The sequence below is a fragment of the Oreochromis niloticus genome, linkage group LG7, assembly GCF_001858045.2.
Source record: "Oreochromis niloticus isolate F11D_XX linkage group LG7, O_niloticus_UMD_NMBU, whole genome shotgun sequence".
In the NCBI taxonomy this organism is placed as follows: domain Eukaryota; kingdom Metazoa; phylum Chordata; class Actinopteri; order Cichliformes; family Cichlidae; genus Oreochromis; species Oreochromis niloticus.
In genome coordinates this window covers 64,005,443-64,028,585 of record NC_031972.2, presented here as the reverse complement: position 1 = coordinate 64,028,585, position 23,143 = coordinate 64,005,443, and the positions used below count along the sequence as shown (strand labels likewise).

General features: G+C 43.8%; 1 protein-coding gene across 5 annotated transcripts in view; it reads left to right on the top strand.

The window, feature by feature from the left end:
* The window catches only part of znf423 (zinc finger protein 423), a 131,345-nt gene that overhangs the window by 21,733 nt on the left and 86,469 nt on the right, over positions 1 to 23,143 (top strand). For 4 of the 5 annotated variants that reach the window (XM_019361973.2, XM_005463054.4, XM_005463053.4 and 1 more), the window contains exons 2-3: positions 2,222 to 2,284; positions 20,901 to 21,104. In XM_019361973.2, coding sequence (XP_019217518.1) covers positions 2,222 to 2,284; positions 20,901 to 21,104 — 267 coding nt within the window. The remainder of the gene's footprint in view (positions 1 to 2,221; positions 2,285 to 20,900; positions 21,105 to 23,143) is intronic. The other variant, XM_005463055.4, reaches the window with a different exon arrangement.

Below are 23,143 nucleotides of genomic sequence, written 5' to 3'. Positions count from 1 at the left end.
AGCTGTTAAACGACTCACTGTGCGAGTTTGAGCTAGAGTTTGAAGAGGAGTGTGATGTGCTGCCGGAAGAGAAGCGATGGAGCGCCACATGTGCAAACATATGACTGATTGCTATATTTTTAACCCCACAGGTCACAAAGAGTCTTTCTAAGTGGGTCTTTTTTTTTTTGTAATGGGGCACCCAAATTACAGGTACACATGTACACGTATGTACTTGTACACAGTCAGATACTCCCTCCTCTTGACTGATATAGTATCTGTGAGCTAATCCTTCTCACGTACACCCCCGCCGACCCCCTGGTGTGTACAGGGTTCACAGTAACGGTGTGTTTGTCTCTGAGGGGGACAGAGGGAGGATATGGGAGTCTAAATAAAGCTGTGTGTGCTTGGCTAATGAAACACACTGTATTCCCCACAGTCTCATCAGGAGAAATGGGCCTTTATCTGAGGCAAAGTTACCACGAGGTCTTTTTATAATCTCAAACTCTCCCAACTACCACAGGAACATGGTTTTCATTATGATGTCAGCTTTTAGTGGTTTAAAAAAAATAGTTGTCACAAGATCTGGGGAAGCCCAGTTCAGACAGACCGAGGTCGGGGCCGGTAACCTCGAAACGAAAACCATTGATTCAGACGCACGTAAGTCATAAACGTCTCCCTTTATGTTCAACGAGAATCTTCACTGAAACAGCAGCGTTTTATCAGGGCGCTGTGACGTGACCCAGACGATGTGACATCAAGGAGGAAAAATCATATTGAAGCGTATTAATGAATCATGGCATCCACTCAGGGCTCAGCTGGGAGCTAACGTACTGGTCATTGTGAGGTGGCACAGCAGACGTACTTTGTTTTTCTTCTAGTTTTTGTCTCTTCTAACGTGTCTCGTATGTTTCTCTCTGCTGTCGTTGGCAGTCGTATTCGCTGCGGTGGGAGGTTCCTGTGTTCACGTCAGACTCCTGTGTTTGTCCAGGGATCCATTAGTTTGTTAGCACTCTGTGGTCCACATCTGGCTCCAACAGGGATGTTGAAGACTTGATCCAAACGTTTGAGTCCTGCAGACAATTATCATTATTATTATTATTTTGTCAAATAAGATGAGTCCACAAACCAGGCCGAGTTTATAGACACAGCAGCTTTCTGACTTCACTAAGCATGCTAGGCTAGAGAAAATGATGTGGAGTCTGAAAAACATCAGATTTGAGAGTGTTGCACTGCTCGGTGTGCATCAGCATTTGGATGTTTACAGCACGGTGTGAGTTTGCACCGCTGCTTGCAGCTAATGGGAGGAGCTAAAGTTTGTGTGCTTATATGGGTCCAGTTGTGGCGCAGCTCTGCTGTTTTTTCCTGTTATAAAAATGATTTCCTCTCTCTGCATTCATCTACAAAAATCACTTTCATGCAGACATTTAGTTTCTTTTTTAAGAGGAACGCTTTGCTGATTTATAGCTTCTGGCTTTGTTTGGAGCTTACGGCTCAGGTTTGATGTGAGGATGAGGTTGGTCACCAGGGAGCTGATGAGGACATGGAGTGAGAAGTATTAGGAGAGGTGTAGAGATGTGGAGGGGCGGAGGTCACCGGTGAGAACAAAACATTTGGAGGGATCAGAGACAGAGGTGAGCGAGGGAGAAGTGAGGCACAGCGTGTCGGGGAGGGGGCGGACGGGAAATCCCATTGTGTGGTGGCTCTAGCCATTTCCTGTTTGTGTGCCAGCTGTACTTCCCTCCTTCCTGTTGTACCCAGGAAGTCGGTATGACAATCCAGCTTTGATCAGCTGTGTGTGCGAGTCTGAGAGATCTCAGGTCATTGTCATTGTCATGTTTTGTTAATTCCTTGGTCTATTTGTAGGTTCAAGTTCAAGTACATTCGCTCCAGAGAATAAACCTGTTTAAAGACAAATACCGATGTCCTTAGGCGCTCCCACGCTCGGTTGAAAGTAAGAAGAGGTAAGGAGTCGCCTTAGACTTGACTGGTGTCTGTGATGCTTGGACGAAAGCACACAGTGAAACCACGAGACGGGAAGTAGAAACACGGCTTCATTTTAATCACAAAGGTGGTTTTTCTTGGTTGTAGAGAGAACCTGACGGCATGTTTTATTTAAAATTGTGATATGATCATTGAATTGTGTGGCTCCTCTGCTCTCCTGCAGACGGTGGCTCTGTAATTAGCTGCAGGTTTAAACCACCGTTTATTTGATTTTCTGTGTCTGTTTCCTTTTTTCTAGCTGTCGAAGAAGGAGAGTCTTCAGAGTGTGGAGGAACCTGGGATGGATCAACTGTTCAGACCGGTTAGTGTACAGACACACACACAGTGGTCTCACACATACACAGATGCATGATGACGTATGTTTGTGTGCGGGTGAGTCCAAGCAGGCCGTTTGTAACGTTTACTCGGGGTAACTTTGAGGTGATGAAAATGGAAACGACGGGAAGATTTAGTGACAAAGAAGAAAGATCGAGGGGACTGTGAAGGTTCAGGGGAAGGAAAGAGGAGACAGAGAACTGTAGCTAGGCAGAGCAGGAGTCAGTCTCAATAATACTCTAATAGAGAGAGATTTGTGTGCTTTTTCACTGCTCTCTGTGGTTTGGTAATTTCCTAGGAGGAAGACAAAGACGGCAGATTTTTTTTTCTCAGATTTAGTTTTTCCTTAGTCTTCGTGTCTCCCTCCCATCTCCTCTTGGCTCGTGTTTAAACACTGAGATGGAAATTTAAAGTTGCTCAGCCTTTTGCCTCGATAGGAGATGAACCGCAGAACCAGCTGCTGTTCAAGGTTCACGTGTAACATTAAAGAGAAATGACGAAATACAATCGTGTGTATTAAAGATGGCAAATGTATAAATACGTTCAATTCAGTTTTTTCACACAGCGCCAAATCACAGCAACAGTCGCTTCAAGGCGCTTTATATTGTAAGGTAGACCCTACAATAATACATACAGAGAAAAACCCAACAATCATATGACCCCCTATGACCAAGAACTTTGGCGACAGTGGGAAGGAGAAACTCCCTTTTAGCAGGAAGAAACCTCCGCCTCAGGGGGGGCGAGAGGAGGAGGACAGGATAAAGGCATGCTGTGATTCAGGTATGATTCAGAGGTGTATTAACACACAGGTTTAGATGGATGTCTTTTATTTATGCTTCAGTCCCAAATCCTGGTGCATCTGTGGATTTTGTGTTATTCAGGCTACACTGTAAGATTTCATTTGCTAGCACCTTCTATAAGTCAGTGCCAGTCATTTTCCCACTGATTCATCTGCAGATATTTGTCCATTAGTTCCAGTAACCTATCGTTTAATTATGGCAAAATTATGATCTTGACTATTTTGGTCAGTTGTTATAATATTGAGTATTTAACACGATTATTTATCATTTGTAGAAAATGTATTTCTCTAAAATAAACTTGAAAACAATGCTAAATGACTTCATGGAAAAAAGAGGCTGAAGGAGACGTTGTCGTCCAGTTGGTGGTTAATCCCAGACCAGAGGGTGTTTTTGACGTTAAAGCCTGTGTCACGGGGGAGCCACCGGTCCCTGCCAGCCTGCATCCTCCACCACGGGAGCAACCAGAGGCTCGGGCCACAGCGGACCTGCACCCTGAGAGCCACAGAGCCTCCTCTTTTATTATGTGCTGCTGTTACCTTGGCACCTCAGTACAGAGGTCACATTTGGCCTTCACCATGAAGCTGTGTCTGAACAGGGCAGATTTCTAATTGGTTTACAAAGAAGCTGCTTTCTTGTTGTTGTAGTGATCCTCTCTGCAGAGTTGGTGTAAGCTGTTTGTTTATTAAAGGTGTAGGGCTTGTTAGTGAAGATGAACACAGATGAACTGAATCTCCCTGCACTAATGTTACTTTCATGGAATACTGCAATCGGAGAAACTCCAGCCTCACGGCCTTTTTTCTGTAAAAACACCTTTTGTGATTTGCTCCAATTGAAAACGTCCCTGTACCAGACTCACAACTGCTGCAATGAGTCAAAGGTTCACGTGTGCAAACGATGCAGCTGCTGGGCCCGTATGCTAAGCTTGGCACGACAACGTTGGCGATGTTTTCCTCAGTGCTGTGATTGGTGCTCGGTAAAGATCAAAGTCCACATTTTCCAGAAACAGCTGGACTACTGTAGGTGTTTGTCAGCTGTAGTTAGTTTTGCTGCTCCGGTTTGCAGCGCATCAGAGAACAGTTAAACACTTCCTCTGACTGGATCCCAGCAGGGACGTAAGATACTGCTGAATGTGGTAAATATGCAGTTATCTCTCTTTCTCTCTGCCGCTCTCGCCCCGTCTCTCGTTAAGCTCTGCAGGGATAGGAGGATAGGAAAGTATGACCCTTGGGGTGTCTATGACGTGCCGAACCCTCCCATCCTTGGCCCCCCCCATTTCAAAACTGTGCTAACTCTCCTCCAGGGGCCACTGTACAGGTCTACGTGTGTGTGCGGCTGTGTGTGAGTGTGCGTGTTAAGGGGGGTGCTGACTGAGGTCCTGGGTGGCTCACTAGAACTGCTGTGTGTGTCAGTTCCTGCAGGAAGCTAGAGTCCCATGACACACACACACACACACACACACACACACACACACACACACACACAGACACACCTATCTCAAACTCTTCCTACCATAAAAACACACTGTCCTATATTCCCTTACTCAGCCACTCTCTCAGGTTGGATGTTACTGCCAGCATCTCCATGTCACTGCGTGATCTGCGTGCTCTCTTTCTGTCCCTCTCTTTGCTTGTGCTTTTACCTTTTGAGTGTTTATTTGGGGCGACATTAGGATGAGTTTGCATGTGTGAGAGGGAGGGGGTGAAGAGCGAGAACTGCTGCCTACATCTTACCCGAGCAGATTAGAAAGAAAGAAGACCTCGCTTCCTTTGCTCCCTGAGAGATGATGTTGAAAAGGACGGGGTGAGAAAACAGGGAATAGCAAAAAAAGAAAGGGAACAAGGAGAAATATACCTTCCTATCCTGCTTCCTAATTCATAAACTTCCAGCCCTCTAGGCTATTTTTCCATCCCTCAGTCTTTCTTTGACTTACTCTGGAAAATGTGTGTTGAGTTTGGAAAGGCCTGCTTGAGTGAAGGCGGAGGGAGTGTGAGGGCAACTCGAATAGTTTTATTCTCCCCTTTCCTACATTTCCCCTTCTCTTTTCCTCCTCCTCCTCCTGGCCTTTCTGCCCCCTGAGGTGCCCTGAAACCCTCCTTCCTTTCTCCCTTCGGTCCGTGCCACACCTCAGCGGGACACAGAGACAACGTGTCCCCTTCCCCTGTTTGCTCTGTTGCTGCCTGGCTCTCCCAGTGTGCTGGAAGAAGGAGAAGAAGAGGAAATGAGAGACGTAGTTGGAAATAGCAGCAGTGTTTTTTATTTGTTTATAAGATCCGTGTATTTCAGTCTTGGGTGAAAGAGAGGAAGTCATGAGTGATGTCCAACTGAGCAGGACCGCACTCGAGGGTCATGTGCTAATAAACTGTTGGTGATGAACTTGTCCTCTTTCTCTGGAATCATGTGTTCCTCAAATCACACTGACAGTCTGCTGCAGACTACAGTGACACACACGCACGCACGCACGCGCGCGCACACACACACACACACACACACACACACACACACACACACACACACACACAGAACGATCCAGTGAGTCATCATGGAAAAGATTTGTCAGGTCCCTGAGCTGAAACTGAGAAGCTGAGACCTTCTCATTGTTGTTCTTCTTCTGTGTGTGAATGTGTGTGTATATGCAAGTGTTCACACACACACACACACACACACACATGTGGTGACAAAACCGAGCCGTGAACATGTTTCCTGCACCTGTCAGATCTGTGTCAATATTAGGAAAGCGTGTTTGAGCATATCCAAGCGCTGCAGTTTCTGAATGCGTTTGTACAGATGGTGGATTTTATGTTCCTGGTCAGAGGTTCAAACTGGAGCAATAAGAAAATCTTTGGCCTTTCTGAGGACCTTGAATAAAAGATCTCTTAGTACCATATCACCCCGACTGAAGACTAACTTGTGGTTTCGAGCATATTTAAAACTATTTAAAACCATCTCCCAGTTTGGATGTGGGACACAGACGCTGTCTCTGCTGTTAGGATTAGTTCATAGTCAGGGCGGGATCAGGTGACCCTGAATCCGGCCTTAGTTATGCTGCTGGGGGATTCCCACGGTGCACAGTCTTTGTTCTCCACTTACTTAGCTTTTAATAATTAGTCGTTATTAATCTCTGCCTCTCTTCCACGGTGCGTCTGTTGTCCCGTCTTCCTCTCCCAACTGGTCGTGACAGATGGCCCCGCCCCTCCCTGAGCCTGGTTCTGCCGGAGGTTTCTTCCTGCTAAAAGGGAGCTTTTCCTTCCCACTGTCGCCAAAGTGCTTGCTCATAGGGGTCTTTATTTTCTCTCGATTATTTTAAGATCATTACCTTACAAAATACCGCCTGAAGTTAGAATTGGGTGAGACATGCAGTCCATTACAGGGTCACACCTTAAACCATCCAAGGCCAATTTGGAGTTTCACCAATTAACATTTGGAGGAAGCTCATGCAGGCAAACTGCAACAAACTGCAGCCCTGTGCTGCGCTTAACAGGATCCAATGTGCTTAAAATGATAAGATAACAATATTAATTAGCAAAGTGGGAAGTCACCAGATTGAACTAGTGACCAAAGTGACTGCTGAAGGGAACGAAGCATATCACTGACTGAAATATAACGACTATGAAATATGAAGCAATGGCCAACAGTATACACGTCCTCCCGTCCACCAGTTGGGATAAACAGAGTGTGTGAGGAATGTCAGCAGGTGAGAGGATTTTTTCCAAGTACAAAGGACGGACATAGAGGAGAGATTGCAGGCTGTATCACTTTTCTCCTGCTTCCTTGTAATAGCTTTGTGGTGGCCAGAGCTGAGAAAAACAGGACACTGGCCCTCCTCTCACTCTTTCTCTCTCTCTCCCCCTTTTCTCCTGCTTCCTCTCTCTTCCTCCATCACTCTCTCACCGCTTTCCTCTGGAGGTCCATAATGTAGTTTTAATTTCCCCAAGGCTACCACAGGAAAACAGTTCTGTGCTCGTGTGTGTGAACTCTTATTGTCTGCTTGTGACAGTGCACAGTGCTTTTCTGTCTCATTTGTGTCGGTGTGCATGCGTACAGCAAAAAAACAAAATAAGCGAGCAGCTGTCAGTTTGTGAGTGTGTGATTCTGTCGATCTGTGTGCGTCTGCGTGGCAAGTCTGGATGATTTTATGTGTGTTTGTTGCTTCCTTCCGTGACGTGAATGCCTCTTTCATCATCCTGTTTCCAGACACTGGCGTTGGGTGCTGCTCTCCCTTATGGCACCACATCCCAGGGGTGTGTGTGTGCATAAACACGTGTCAGTGTGTATTTGTGTGTGACTGGTACTCTGTGGTTCAGCAGATCTCCTCTGGGGAGGGGGGGGGTTGTAAAAAATACACACAGTCACACACATGAAGACTGGGGGGGACATGAAGTGGGAGCTAAATGGGAGGAGGTGAGGCGAGAGAGATGGGCTTCTTAATATAGCCACCTAACACACACACACACACACACACACACACGCACGCACGCACGCACGCACGCACGCACGCACGCACGCACGCACGCACGCACGCACGCACGCACACACACACACACTAGAACTCACAGAAAGAAGAGGCAGAGGGTGAGGGGGGGTGATTCTCCTGGGAGGTAGAGAGCAGGCCTGTGTTGTTGTGTCCAGCTGCACCTGTTCAGTCTGTGTGTGTCAGTCTGTGTGTGTCAGTCTGTGTGTGTCAGTGTGCATTTGAGTGTGCAATCATTGCCAAATGTGTCCACCGTCCTTTGTGTCTCTCTGGTTCTGCATGTTTGGAGCTCCAGTCGGTGCTCACAGCAGCAGTGTCTTCGTTTTGTAGCAGCGCGATTAAATGAAGTGTTTTCAGCCCCACTGGATCAATACTGCACTCTGTGTACTATAAATTACACTCAGTGCTTAGTACATAAGCTAATGTTACAGCATAGTGGTGTCCATAGATGTTTTGTTGAAGCAGGAGACTGGACGTGACCGGCCCCCTTAGGTCTCAGATGAAGAGCTGACCCCGTGCTCTGCATTACTGCAGACAGTGCTCCACTCCTCTGTCACTCTTCAGTAAAATACTTGAACTCTTCTTCTTGGGGCAGCGACCCATTCCCAACCTGGAGTGTGCATCCTTGGACTTATAATTAGATCCTCGAAAACAAACCAGCTGTGAACATGTGGAATAAGATTGCTCCCGGTCCTGTTTCATCATTCCTGCCAGTGTTCTCACTCAGGTGTCCTGTGAGCACCTCTCACCAAACGCAGCTCACCACCTTCATAGTGGTTCCATAAAAATAAATCATTTTATAATAACATGCATGTCTTACTTGAAGCTGTTTCTTATCCAGCCTGGTGTGAGTCATGGTCCGGTCTGCAGTGTGATGTGGAACAGAGCTTTGTGTTGAAAATGTCCGATTTCTAAACATTTTCCTGGAAGCTCAACACACTTTTTTCCGCCCTTTGATGCCTCTTTTGGGGATACACAGAGAGTGCGTGCGTGTGCACGTGTGCGTGTGTGTGTGTGTGTGTGTGTGTGCGTGTGCACGTGTGCGTGTGTGTGTGTGTGTGCGTGTGTGTGTGTGTGTGTATGCTTGGCCAGCAGAAACACGTCTCTCTGAGCTGCAGAGTCCCACACAGGCCACAGTAGCATCTCCTGGCTGCCAAATCTAACACTTGAATAACTACCTTACCTTTGCAGTATTGCAGTATGTTTTATTCCCCTTTAACTCCCCCTCCAGCTTTGGCGCGCTCTTTCAGTGCACTTCTGTCACCCTGGGGCAGTTCAGGAACATTTCCCAGAGTTCATTAGTTCCCTAGTTTGCTTCCCAAAGGATATATAGAGATGTAGGATGAACGTGCTGACTGTGTGCGTTTGATTTTTGGTGTTCCAGTTTGTGTCTCCACTAGCACATCCTGGCAACTGCTCACAGAGAGCGCCTGTAGGACAGCGCGTCCATACTGAGCGTGCTCAGATCCGTCATTTTGTTTATATCTCGTTTCTTCGAGGGGAGAGGGAATCAGTTCTCTGTGTCTTTCTCTCTCCTATCCAGTGTGTTTATGGCTTATTATCATTTAGCTCACTAATTACTTCAATGAAGTCATTTTAATGTGGTTAATGAGAGAAAACACGCAGGCGATCTTAACAAATACACCCGTGCTACGAAAATACACAACCCTCCACACATACTGTTCTGTGAGCCTAACGAGTGGTGATTAGTGGGTCTCAGCTAGGCGTGGTTAGGCTGTGCAACATCATTCTGCACCGTGGACTCTTCTCTTTATCTAATTACCCAGGGTTCACGTGCACACACACACACACACACACACACACAGGCATGCAGCGGTACGTTGTGTACACACACCACCTGGATATAGCTTTCCTGCAGATATGCAAAGTGACCTCATTATTCCTGAGCTACCCGTTTATATATTTATATTTGTATGTGTTAATAAACAGTCCTCAGGTTAGTGAGGCTGCAGCCAGGAATATTGCTTATTACGTTTCCCCAAGAGAGGCACAGTGTAAAACCTCTTTTCTCCACATCCACACTGATGTTGTGTGCTGTCACACACTCGGGCCTTTCTGTGAAAATAGCTCATAATATTTAATATGAAGCTGGGATATTCATCGTCTCTGTGGTAGTATATGTATTTGGAACCAATCACAGTGCTCGTTCTGTACTGCGTTTTCTTTAATCCAAGGTTTCACTTTGGGCTAATAGCTGTGGATGCAACTTTGCAATAAGAACCAGCAAAGTGAAAAAGCTGGTTAAGATGCCATAATGACGTTTAAGCACAAAGTCTGCACTGAGGCTCTTTTTTTCCCTGCACCCCCAAATACTGGGTTTAAATCTTTAGGTACCCAGAATACAGCTGCTGTTCCATCCAACTAACTGGTTAATTTCGTTTAAATGCATGTTGTGTATCCCAGGTGTGACGCAGTCCCTCATTATATGGCTAGAATAAAAATCATCAGAGTTCTGTGAGTGATAGAAAACGACCCACATAAGTCGCGCTGTACATTTGGAATATTTCCTGTAGTTAAACTGCAGGACGAGCCTCTGTGGCTGACATAAGAATGAACCGTGTGTGTGTGTGTGTGTGTGTGTGTGTGGCGTGATTTAGAAAAAGAGTGTGTAGTTATTCCTGGCGTAGCGACTGTCTGTGACTCAGAGATTATGGTTCTCAGTAGAGTGTGTTCACATGTGTGCGTTTGTGTGTCTATAAGTGACTACAGCTATGTCACTCTGTGTGTGTGCGTGTGTGTGCGTGTGTGTGTGTGTGTGTGTGTGTGCGCGCGCGCCATAGAGAATGCAAGTGGATGACACGCAGATGTTATTTGCGAGGGACCGCTGTCATAATATTCAATCAATACCCTGCGGACACACACTCATGCGCACACACACAGACGCACACCTCTGAATGTACCCCGAGCACCCGTGGGAGTCGCCTGCTTTCATTAAGTAGGCCCACTGCTTCTCTGTGCTATGATTGGGTGGAGCATCTAAGAGGAGGAGAAAGGTGGTGCACAGTGTTGGTCAAATTACTTGAAAAAAGTAATCAGTAACTAATTACTGATTACTTCCCCAAAAAAGTAATCCCGTTACTTTACTGATTACTTATTTTCAAAAGTAATTAATTACTTAGTTACTTAGTTACTTTTTAAAAACACAATTTACAACCTGAATAGGTGATAAAGCGATAGATCTTTCAGCCCAATTCTACTTTTGCTGCATAATTCATCATACAAAATGTAATCAAATGGAAACGTCTCTTTTTAAAACTTGCTTTATTAGTTTTAATCTTTTAACTTTATGCATCAAGCAAAAATTAAATTATATGCAACATTCTCTGACTGGAAGAAATTTGTTTAACATTTAAACCTATTTTCTGCACATTCCAGCACATAAAATAAAATAAAATATGTTTTTGTGTTTACACTCAGACTTTCAAATAGATGCAAGTAAAACACAGCAGAAAATAAATAAAGTCAAAGGCTAGTTGCTCTATTTTCACCTGTAAAGCAGGACTGAGGTAGGCGGAGGTTTACCCTGGTGCAGGTGTGCCGCAGCGGTCAGTTGAAGACTCCGCGAGTTTCTCTGTGAATTTCCCATTACAGTCGTAGCGCACTCGCTGCTTGCCTGGAAGTTTAGGGGTTTAAAAAGAAGTTTTCTTCCCACGCACAACGGACACTAATGTTTTTGTCACTTTTTATGGAATCAAACTCAAAATAAGGTCAGTACTTCCACGCTTTAAACACTGCACGCTCATACTCTCTCCGCACTCGATATATTATCCATTGTTGATCTGCACACAGCTGTTGTCACGAACGTTGCACTCGCTTACGTCACTGTCATGAGACATTCTCCCAAAAAATCATGGTTTTAGTAACGCAGTAACACAGCGTTCCTACGGGAAAGTAACGGTAATCTAATTACCGTTTTTGCAACAGTAATCCCTTACATTACTTGTTACTTGAAAAAAGTAATCAGATTACAGTAACGCGTTACTGCCCATCTCTGGTGGTGTGAGAGTGTTTTAGGAACTAAGTGAAAAATGACAAAGTAAAAAATTTATAAAGTAACACAGTGCAGTCATTTTGACTGGAAACACTTTTGTATACACACTAAAGGATATTTTCTGCTAAATGGGTATAAAATTGAATAGAATGTGTCATAAATGGCACTTTTAAACCACTGTAGCCTCATGAGGAGTCAATAAAACTGCAATTTTGTGCTTTTATAGAACTCAGGCAGCATAAAAAAATAAAGGCCGTGTTTACTTACTGCTTATATAAATTTTTCTTTTTTACGGACGATATTACTGTCATCTCACACACACACACACACACACACACACACACTGGCCAAGCCAGGAGGTCTGCTCCAGAGTGGTAATGATCATAACCGAGCTTACAGCGACAGCGCTCTTTTGAAGCCCGCCCTCATCAAATTCTCCCCGTAAGAGAAGTCCTAATTACAGGGTGGGTGGGTAGCAGAGGACCACAGAGAGCGGTGTGTAAACACCAGCCTCTCCTGTTGGCCCCTCTCATCCCTTTATCTTCATCACCCATCTCTCTCTTTATCTCACTGTACAGGATTTGGGGGCGAAACACTATTTGAAAAAAGTACAGAAAGAGAAAATAAGCGAGTGATGAGGAGGGAGGGGTGCAAATCCATCTCTTGTCTCTGTTGCTATGACAGCAGGTTGTGTTGGCATGCAGTGGAGTTGGCGCTGCCCGCACCTCTGGCATCAGGGAACCCCGGGGACTGTGTGCACATTGTATGTAGTATGTCCATATTTGCTTTCTGCACGTATGCATGTTCAGATAATATATAAATAAAAAAGTTGAAATGCCTTTTATAGCAGCCTGCATCGTGTTTTATTCACTTCCTACAAATTTGACAAAAACCTGGTGTGTATTTGAAAAGCTGACTGTTAACACACATATTTAAAGTATGTGTATAGACCCTTTGTGTGCTTCTGGTATGTATGCATTTATGTGTGTGCGTGTGCACAATGAGGAGCGTGCACGTGCAGTTTGTCAGCCAAGGGGCTGTTTTCTCTCCCCGGCCAGACGGCGCTCTCACCACTGGACAGATGGCCAACACCCTCCCTCACTTCTTCCTTATCCCTTCATCTATTCCTCCTTCTCTCCCTCCATCACTGTCTTCCTCTCCTGCGTCCCCCCAAACACCACATCACCTCAGTCTCTCGTTCCCCACCTCCCAGCATCCCCTCATCCCTATTTCCCATCATACTGCTGCCATAATAAATCAGAGTGCTGTGCCTGATTCACTTTTCCCTCACGTTCCCTAACAGGCGTCCTCTTACACCCAAACTTAGTTAGTCAGACTAAAATAATAACAGCGAGGGGGAAAACGCCGTGTAAGTGTACCTGCTCGTACACGCTGATGCTGACCTGGCTACTAAGTTTTGATGGTCAGACTTTTTCTACCAGACTCACCCTGAAATTAAGAGCCAGAAATAGCAACATATAACAAAGCGGCGCCTTTCTATCGCGTGTGCACGTTAAATGATGTTTCGAGCTCCTCATGGACAAAACTGACTTGGAGCTTAATCACGTTGACCTGTAGCTGCACTCTCTTAAAATAGTTTTCATTAGTCGTGGAGCTCATTGGTTCTCAACTGGACAGATTTAAAAGGTGAGATTTAACTTTTCTGAGTTCTGCATTGATGAAGCTTCATGAACTGTGTGATATAATAATTAATATGTGCTATGTTGAATTACCTTATTTTTTGTAGAATAATCTTTTCAGAATTGTTATCTTAAATGTTTAAACATTGCTCTCGATCTCAGGCTGTCCCCACTGCTTATCCTTTTTTTTTCCTGGCATCTTCTCTGGTCTGTGCATCATCATTGTCATATTTGCAGTCGTTGATTGATTGTGTTTTATTATGACTTTTATGTGTTAGCAGGGCTTTTCTTTTCTCTCCTCTGGTATCATCTCTGAAGCCAAGTGTCTTCAGTGTCGTCCTTTTGGATCCTCAGCGTTTATAATGTGATAATAAGGTGTGAAAATGGAGACACAATGGAGCGGTGAGGATTGGGCCTCCACAGCCTCCACTGGTCCCCTCTCACACTGCTGTGTGCTACCAGGACACACACATTCACATTACATCACATGCTAAGTGATAATCCACACACAGTATAAAGTAATTGGCAGTGCAGGGCTGGTAACTCACTTTTTACACTGGATGCAATAAATGATAACCAGTTCTGTGCTGTTGTTAAGACCACACTGTGACACTCTGTGACACTCAGGCTACGTCCACACTAATGCGTTTTCGTTTGAAAACGCACCGTTTTCTCTCCGTTTTGGCCTCCTGTCCACACTGAGACGGCGTTTTCCCCAAGGAAAAAACGCAGCGTTTTGGAAACGCTCTCGAAAACGCATACATTTGAAAACGGTCGCAGTGTGGACAGCAAAAACTGAGACTTTTTAAAACGATGACACATGTTAGTCATATGATGCAGTCATGTGACCAATTAAACTAAGATAGCGGAGGGCATTATACAGCAGTTGTTTTGTTTGACAGCCCTATTAAAGATTAATATCAGTCTGTACGTGCTCCAGACAGCTTTTCTTCAAATTCTTTAATTCTCACTCGCTTTTGCAACTTTGTACTTTTGTGTTACTCGCAGCAACAACTCCACCTCATTGTTAGTCCCTTTAAAAAACTCGGTGCTTTTCCTCGACATTCTGCTGCGACGTTTCAAAGAGCCGGAAAGTAAATAAACGGCAGACAGAAATGAGGCAGGTCGAATCGTCTTGCATTTCACGCATGCGCAGGACTGGAACGTAAACGTTTTCGGCCGTTTCAATGTGGACGCACAACTCTGTGAAAACAACTGAAAATGCTAGTGTGGACGCGGAGCGTTTTCAGACATATATGTCGTTTTCAAATTTATCCGGGCTAGTGTGGACGTAGCCTCTGTGACACGCTGTGACACACCGTGAGACACTCGTGGGGACGTCGATCGTGCATTGTGGAGAAAAGGACCCAAATGCAGACTCACAAGCAAAGAACAAAGAAGGGTGCAGAAAAACTCTAACAAAACCTTTACAGGGGAACTAAACTAGAAACACAGGATCAGGAGCTGGAAGATGATCCGACAGGAGACGGGGGGGAGGCTGAGACAATAAATGGGGGAAGTGGAGGCTCACAGGAACAGAGCTGAACTGAAGACACTAAATGACAAAAGGAAGTAAAGTGAACGTGAAGCACACAGGACAGGACTACCAAAATAAAACAGGAAGAGTAACGAACACAGAGACACGACAGAGCCGAGGGAGCGAGAGAGACAAGAACCAGAACCAAACTCAGAAGCAGAGCAGATTACTCTACTTCGAGGTTTTAAGTGTTTGGTTCCGTATTACAGTTTTTTCTGAATGCTTAAACCCTAACTGTGCTTCTTATAGCACAATTTCTAAAACTATTAATACTTATAGCAAAACCACTCACTGAGTTTGCAAAACTAAAAGCACAACTCACTGCTTTACACTCAGTTTCCAAATGATCAACACACTCCTAGCAAAACTATACACATTTATGGCTATTATTTACAGTATTTTGCCAACTGTCTGGCACACTGTCACATGTGAAAACTGTTTTAGATAATTAGTTCACTTTGCAATCAGCCTAAGCACTATAATACAGGTAAGCTGTCCGTGTGGAGTACAATGGAGGGAGCAGGAAGAGTGAGAATTAGAGGAGGCCGAGGAAGAGGACGTGGAGGTGAAGAAGTAGGATGAAGAGGATGACGAGGACAAGGAGGTGAAGTTAGAGGAAGAGGACAAGGAGGAGCAAGAGGAGGATGAGGAGGGGGGAGAGGAAGGGTAAGAAGAGTAAGAAATAGAATTGCTGATGACATCAGAGCTACAATAGTGGACCATGTAATCAACCGTGGAGTGACTCTGAGGGAAGCTGGCCAACGGGTTCAGCCTAACTCGAGCCGCTACACTGTAGCAAGCATCATAAGGACATTTTGAAATGAGAGTCGGTTCGTACAGTCACTTTGCACTAAGATTTGTAGCACTGCCATGCTAATGAGAAACACAACAATACCATAGATGGAAAAATACTGAAATTGTTACTTTACAGAATTGCTAGACGACCAGATGCTGGGAGCAGAGGAAGCATGTTCACTGCAGACCAAGAAACCCATATAGTCAATATGGTGATTGCAAATAATTCCATAAGGCTACGCGAAATTCAGCAGCGCATAATTGAGGATGACCTTCCAAAACATACAAAATGTGAGCATTTCTGTATTAGGTCGTGTACTTGCCCGCAACAGAATCCAAATGAAACAAATCTACAGAGCACCTTTGGAAAGAAACAGTGAACGTGTAAAACAGCTGCGATATGACTATGTGCAGGTAAGCTATAGTATCACTGGTACTTACCACCTTCATGCCCTGTCTCCGCAGTCTCTTATGTGTTGTGTGGAGGGTCCAGGCTGCGAGGATTATGGCAGTGGTGACTTTTCCCAGGAGAAGCTGGGACCCTGTTTACTAGAAGGTTTTAAAATTTCTGTACTTTTAGGTGACATGTGGAGACATGTGGCCTGGTCAAAACACAGAGAGCTACACTCTAAAAGATCTTTAAATATATTAAACATACCTTGTGTGCCACAGACTGCTCCCAAACACGAGGGGGCAAATAATACCTCTAAAACACTTAAGTTGGCTTTATTAAATGTTAGATCTTTAGCTGGGAAAACATTTTTAATTAATGATTTAATCACCGAGCACAGCCTTGATTTTATGTTTCTAACTGAAACTTGGTTGGACCAAAGTAACAGTGGAGCTGTTCTCATCGAGTCGACCCCTCCTAACTACAGTTTTATCAGTGAGGCCAGGGTGAGCAGGAGAGGAGGAGGGGTTGCTGTCTTATTTAATGAAACATTTCAATGTAAGCAGCTATCTCCTGGAAGTTTTCAGTCTTTTGAATATGTGGCTTTACAGCTGAAGGCCCCATCCAAAGTTGTGTTTCTTAATGTTTACAGGCCTCCCAAATACTGCACAGACTTTTTTAATGACCTCAGTGAACTACTGTCTGTGATCTGTGTTGATTTCGACTGTGTAATTATTGTTGGGGATTTTAACATCCATGTGGACAACCCTCAGGACAAAGGGACTAAAGACCTGAGTAACACCCTGGGCAACTTTGGGCTGACTCAGCATGTAACAGAGGCCACACATAATAGAGGACACACTCTTGACCAACTGATCTCCAAGGGCCTGAGCATTTCAAAGGTTACTGTGTCTGATGAGGGCCTGTCTGATCATTACTGTGTTTTCTTTGAAAGTAAAATTTCAGCCCACACAAATATATCAACAGCAGTGATCACAAAACGGTGTATAACTGAACACAGTAGTGAGATCTTTAACCAGGTCTTCCCATTAACACCTGACCTGTCCAGAGGTTCAGTCAATGAGCTCGTCAATAGCTTCAATGCTAAAATGTTAAATGTAATGGACACTATTGCTCCCATTAAGGTGAAGGTTATCTCTGGAAGGAAGAAGTCTCCATGGAGAAACTCCACACTGGTGAAAAATGAAAAAAGAGAGTGTAGGAAAGCTGAGCGCAGATGGAGAAAAACAAACCTCCAGGTTCATTATGACATCTATAAAGAGAAACTTCACAATTATAATTTACAACTGAGGAGTGCAAGGAGGTCCTACTTCTCTGACATCATCACTAAAAACAGTCATAACACTCGGGTCTTATTTTCTACAGTTGACAGGCTAACAAACCCTCCTGTGTCAGTGGCAGCTGAACTTCATTCGACCATGGCCTGCAATGACTTTGCCAAATTCTTCACAGAAAAAATCCAAAAGATTAGACAAGCAATTAATACATCAACAGCAGATCCAGGAAATGTACTGTGTCCACCGAAAAACTGTTTAAACACCATCAAACAGTTTCACCCTATTAACAGCAAAGACCTGGAGGACATCTTAGGTCAACTGAACTCCTCCTCTTGCTGTTTAGATGTCCTGCCAACAAGTTTTTTCAAAAAGGTCTCAAAGACTTTGGAGTCAGACCTGTTACAGATCGTCAACTTTTCTTTAATATCAGGTGTGTTTCCAGAACCACTAAAAACTGCTGTAATAAAACCTATCCTGAAAAAGGACAATCTTGACAAGACACAAATGAACAACTACAGGTCGATCTCAAATCTCCCATTTTTAAGTAAGATCATTGAAAAAGCAGTTTCTCAACAGCTCAATTACTTCTTAAAACAGAATAACTGCTATGATGCCTTCCAGTCAGGTTTTAGACAGAACCACAGCACTGAAAACGCTCTGACCAAAGTGTTTAATGACATATGCCTGAACACAGACAGTGGAAAAATGTCAGCCTTAGTTTTACTGGATCTCAGTGCAGCATTTGATACAGTTGACCACAACTACTGTGGATCCAAACTGTAAAAAAAAAAAAAATACTTTGTATCAATAGGTACCTTCACATCTGAGTAGACAAGTATCACATGTGGAGTTCCCCAAGGTTCCATCTTGGGACCCCTTCTGTTTAACATTTACATGCTCCCACTGGCACAGATTATAAAGAACAACAAAATAAACTATCATAGCTATGCAGATGACACACAAATATATATCACAATGTCACCAGGAGACCGAGGCCCTGTACAGGCTCTTGGTAAATGCATTGAGGAAATTAATGACTGGTTGTGCCATAATTTTCTTCAGCTAAACAAAAACAAAACTGAAGTAATAGTCTTTGGAGCCAAAGAAAAATGATTACAGGTCACCAGAGAACTTCAATCTATACACCTAAAAACCACAAACCAGGCGAGAAATTTGGGTGTAGTGCTGGATGCAGACCTAAACTTAGAAAAACACATTAAGACAATAACAAAATCAGCTTACTATCACCTCAAGAATATTTCAAGAATAAAAGATTTGATGTCTCAACAGGACCTGGAAAAACTAGTCCATGCATTCATCTTTAGTAGGCTTGATTACTGTAACAGCATCTTTACAGGTCTACCTAAAAAATCAGTCAGACAACTACAGCTCATTCAGAACTCTGCTCCTAGAGTCCCCACTAAGACCAAAAAAGTGGACCACATCAGTCCAGCTCTGAGGTCTTTACACTGGCTGCCTGTCCGTCAGAGGATAGACTTTAAAGTTCTGATGCTGGTCTATAAAGCTCTGAATGGTTTAGGACCGAAATACATCAGTGACCTCCTGACCCAGTATGAACCTTCCAGATCCCTCAGGTCATCTGGATCCGGTCTGTTATCAGTCCCCAGAGTCAGAACCAGACACGGAGAAGCTGCATTCAGCTTTTATGCTCCTTATATCTGGAACAAACTCCCAGAAAGCCTCAGATCAGCTGAAACACTCAGTTTATTTAAAACCAGGTTGAAGACTCACCTATTCTCAGCTGCATTTGAATAAAGCACCAAATCCACACTTAAGTTTAAATTTCAAAACCTACTTTTTAACTACTGATTTTATCTACTGTTCTGATTTTATCTACTGTTTTGATATTTGATTTTATATACTGTTTTGTTTGTTTGTTTGTTTGTTTGTTTGTTTGTTTGTTTGCTTGTTTTAATCAAATTCAAATCATGTTTTTGTTTTTAATGTCTCTGTAAAGCACTTTGAATCACCTTGTTGTTGAATTGTGCTATATAAATAAACTTGCCTTGCCTTGCCTTACTGAATCTGGAAGTGCATACTGTAGTGCTGTGCATGTGCCTGCTGTGCTGCATTTGTTTTGTCTTGTCCAGAGAGTGATGGAGCTAGAGGCAGATGGGTCATGAGCAGTTTGTTGTGGATGAGGCTGGTTTTCACCTCACTAAGACAAGGAGACGTGGCAGGAACATTATTGGACACCGTGCCATAATCAATGTCCCAGGACAACGTGGTGGTAACACAACTATGTGTGCAGCTATAAGTCAAAATGGTGTTGTTCACCATCATGCAACCCTGGGCCCATATAACACTGCACACATTATTACATTCCTGGACACCTTACATGACATGCTCACCAATGTTCAGAGACCAGAGCAGACCAGATACGTCACCATATGGGACAATGTTAGTTTCTATAGGGCTGCTTTGGTCTGCAACTGGTTTACAGATCACCCACTCTTCACTGTACTCATCCTCCCCCCACACTCTCCATTCTTGAATCCAATTGAAGAGTTCTTCTCTGCCTGGCGCTGGAAGGTCTACCGTCATCCCCATCAATGCATAGCCCTTTTACAGGCAATGGAGGAGGCATGTGGGGATACTGACCAGGCATCATGTCAGACCTGGATACGCCATTCCAGAAGATATTTTCCCCGGTGCCTTGGACTAGAGGACATTGCATGTGATGTAGATGAAATTTTGTGGCCGGACCCAGAGAGACGACACGATGTAGACTGATTTCTTTTTTTTCCTCAGTGAAATTACTGTTTTGTTTGGACTTAGAAATAAACACTTGTGTTTGTTTTGATGTGTGTGAATAAACACCAGTACTTGAAGTTTGGATCCCTCAATGCTTACGGATCTATGACAAAAGTATGAGCTCAAACTGACATAGCCTACCTTGTGCACAGAGAAAGCAAAAGCCAGATGTGTTTTTCATTCATACCATCAGTGTGTAGTTGGTGCATTGTGTGCTTATTAATGTGATGGCTTGTGTTAACTGTTTGATACGAAAATACAATTTTTACAAAGGTTTGGAAAGTTAAGCAAGAGTTATTAGCTTTTGCAAGAAAACTACAATGTTTTGCTGATTTTGTTTAGGGTTTTCTTATTTGTGAGTAGAGTTTTGCAAAAATAGCCAATAGTTACAAAAAATGTGCTTAAGCCATCAGAAAAAACTGTAAGTCCTGTCAAGGAGTCTTGGAGGTGATAATACCAACTCTATTCTTCTAACATAAAAAGCCTTTTTGGAAGTGTTTCAATGTGAAATTGAATTTGACATCTCAAACTGAACAGAATAACGGAGTGTGACAGCAGGAACAAAAGAAATACAACAACACCAATTAATTATTTAAAAGGCAAGAAAACATTGAAAAGTTTGGTTTGTTCTGTGAATCCGTGTGAACAAATGTCACTAACATATGCTGTACTCTAAATAAAGCTTATTGCAAAAACACCTGTGAAATACCTGCAGGTCTAAGTGACGGGCACGGCAGCCTAACCTAAAATGACAGCAGAGTGAAACTGGGTGAAACAGAGGGCAGTGAATATTTGAATGGGATGGCATCATATCGAATGGCACAAAGATCCGAACTGTGATCGTTCACAGTAACAACGACTAAACTTGTAATGTGTTTCTCTGCAGACATAGTGGCATCTGAAAGAGACGCCGACCCCAAAGAGGGGACCGGTGCTGAAGACGGAGAACCAGACGAGCACGAGGACCGCGATGACCGAGATCACGACGATGACTTGGACGACGAATCCATCTTCACCTGTGACAACTGTCAACAGGACTTTGACTGTCTGGCTGAGCTCACTGAGCACAGAACCAACCACTGCCCAGCTGGTAAGACTGGTAATGTGATTGTGTTTTTTTTGTTTTAACTGGCCAGGCTCCCATTACTGTGTGATACTTTATCATAAAACAGTGAATGCAGTGCAGGGCAGTGTGCAGAGTCATGATAAGATAAGCTAAGATACCTTTATTAGTCCCACAAGGGGAAATTTCATGTTAAGGTATGCCAAAGATACCTGTACATGGTGCACTTAATCCTCAATATCTTGTCAATCAGGACCTAATTAAACCTCATTTATCATATTACATCAACATATCTACTGTACAGTTAAAAGTGCAGCGTGGTTTCCAGCAGGAAAGGTGGCGTGCTTTCAAATTAACATCAAACAGCTGTATCATGAAGAATCACTGGACTACCTTAGTGACACGGGTCCTGCACTGTTCTCTGAATACCTATAGCTATAGGAATCACACCTACCCATAGCGTGTGTCCCACAGGGATGGACACACACACACACACACACACACAAAGGCCGTTATTAGTAACGGTGTAATTAATGGAGGGACTGAAAGGAACACAGCGGGGGCATCTGGTTCCTACAGATTAATCCAAACAGTCCCTTAACAAGCCGACACACAAACGCACACTTACTTTCTCACTACTGCGAGGCAGTCTCCCCTTGGCGTCTGTGGGTATGTGTGTTTACTTTTGATAGGGGGGATGAAGGAGCAGGGAGGGGGGCGGAGGGCTTTGTTTAAACGGGTAAAGATGGTGTTTCTACAGGAGTGGGTAATGTAGATGGTGAGAGCCCCGCTTCATCTACCTCTGATTCACCCGCTGGTTTGACATGAAGTCCCACTAGAATTTCATGTAGTGCTTTGTCTCACATGCAGGTTATGAAGTTGCAGTAATACAAAATCAGTGTTTTACGTTTACTTTTGTTAGTGTGGCGTCATAACAAATATTTAGAAGAACACGAGGACAGACGAATGGCAGACGTCCTCATTCCTCCTCCTGCTCTGTGGGGATGAGCTCAAGACGTGGAGCTCAATAAGAAGGTTTTACTGAAAACAGCAGGAGATTCATTCACACTGGTCACAGCTGACTCTGTCAGGTCTTTAAGTGATGGCGTATGAGCCCTGCTACTGGGTCCAAAATACTCTGCGTTTATTAAGGTTGTTGTGTTTTTAAATGCTTTGTATCTTGTTCTATGTAATCTCAACAAACCCCTAAAACCAGTCAGTGATCACTGTCGGCCTCTCTCGGTTTTTATTACCGCTATTCATTTTAAAGCTCAGTTTTTAAACCCTTCCGTTGTAACTACAGCCCAGCCCATGCAGCAGTATATTAATGACTAACCTCGTATTGTGGATGGATTATCTCAGTTGTTCTCCTGACTGAAGTTTGGTCCGTTTACAGCATCCTGCCATGCGATTGCATCCTCCAGCTTCACTGTGTTTATGCTATGCTAACATAGCTGTGTCGCTAGCCACCACATGGCACATCATTATATAGCAGCTAGCCCAACTTCAGTAACCCTACAAACGTCACTGCTGTTTAGTTTTCTGTCTTCATTTATGTTGGAAGTGATAGCAGAGCTGTACGTTTGAATGTTTCAGAAATCTCTCAGTCAGAACATGCTATATCATGTTTAGGTGGAAGCTAGCGAGCTAACTTCCTGCTAACTTCTAACTCTGTTAAATTTAATAAATCCTGTTTTCATGGATGCCTGGATGTTAAACTTAATTGTTACACCTGGTAAAGCAGCAACGCTGATCATTTTATTAAAGATGAAAGAATTTAGACAGTTTGTAACTCTCAGTGATGCCGCAGTGTTCGTTTGACTTTGGGACCTGAAACGTCTAATGATGACAGACTTAAAGAGCAGATTGTTTGGTTACATTAATATTACACTGATATTCACTTAAAAAATTAAAAGTTGAAGATCCCTTCATTTGCATGTCCATGTCAGTTCACAGACACACAGAGTGCACACTCAGAGCATCACAGGGCCAGCAGCTCAGAGCTGCTGTCAGAGCACGGGATGTGGCCTGTGATTTCAGCAGAGGAGTCTGGGGAGGGCTACATG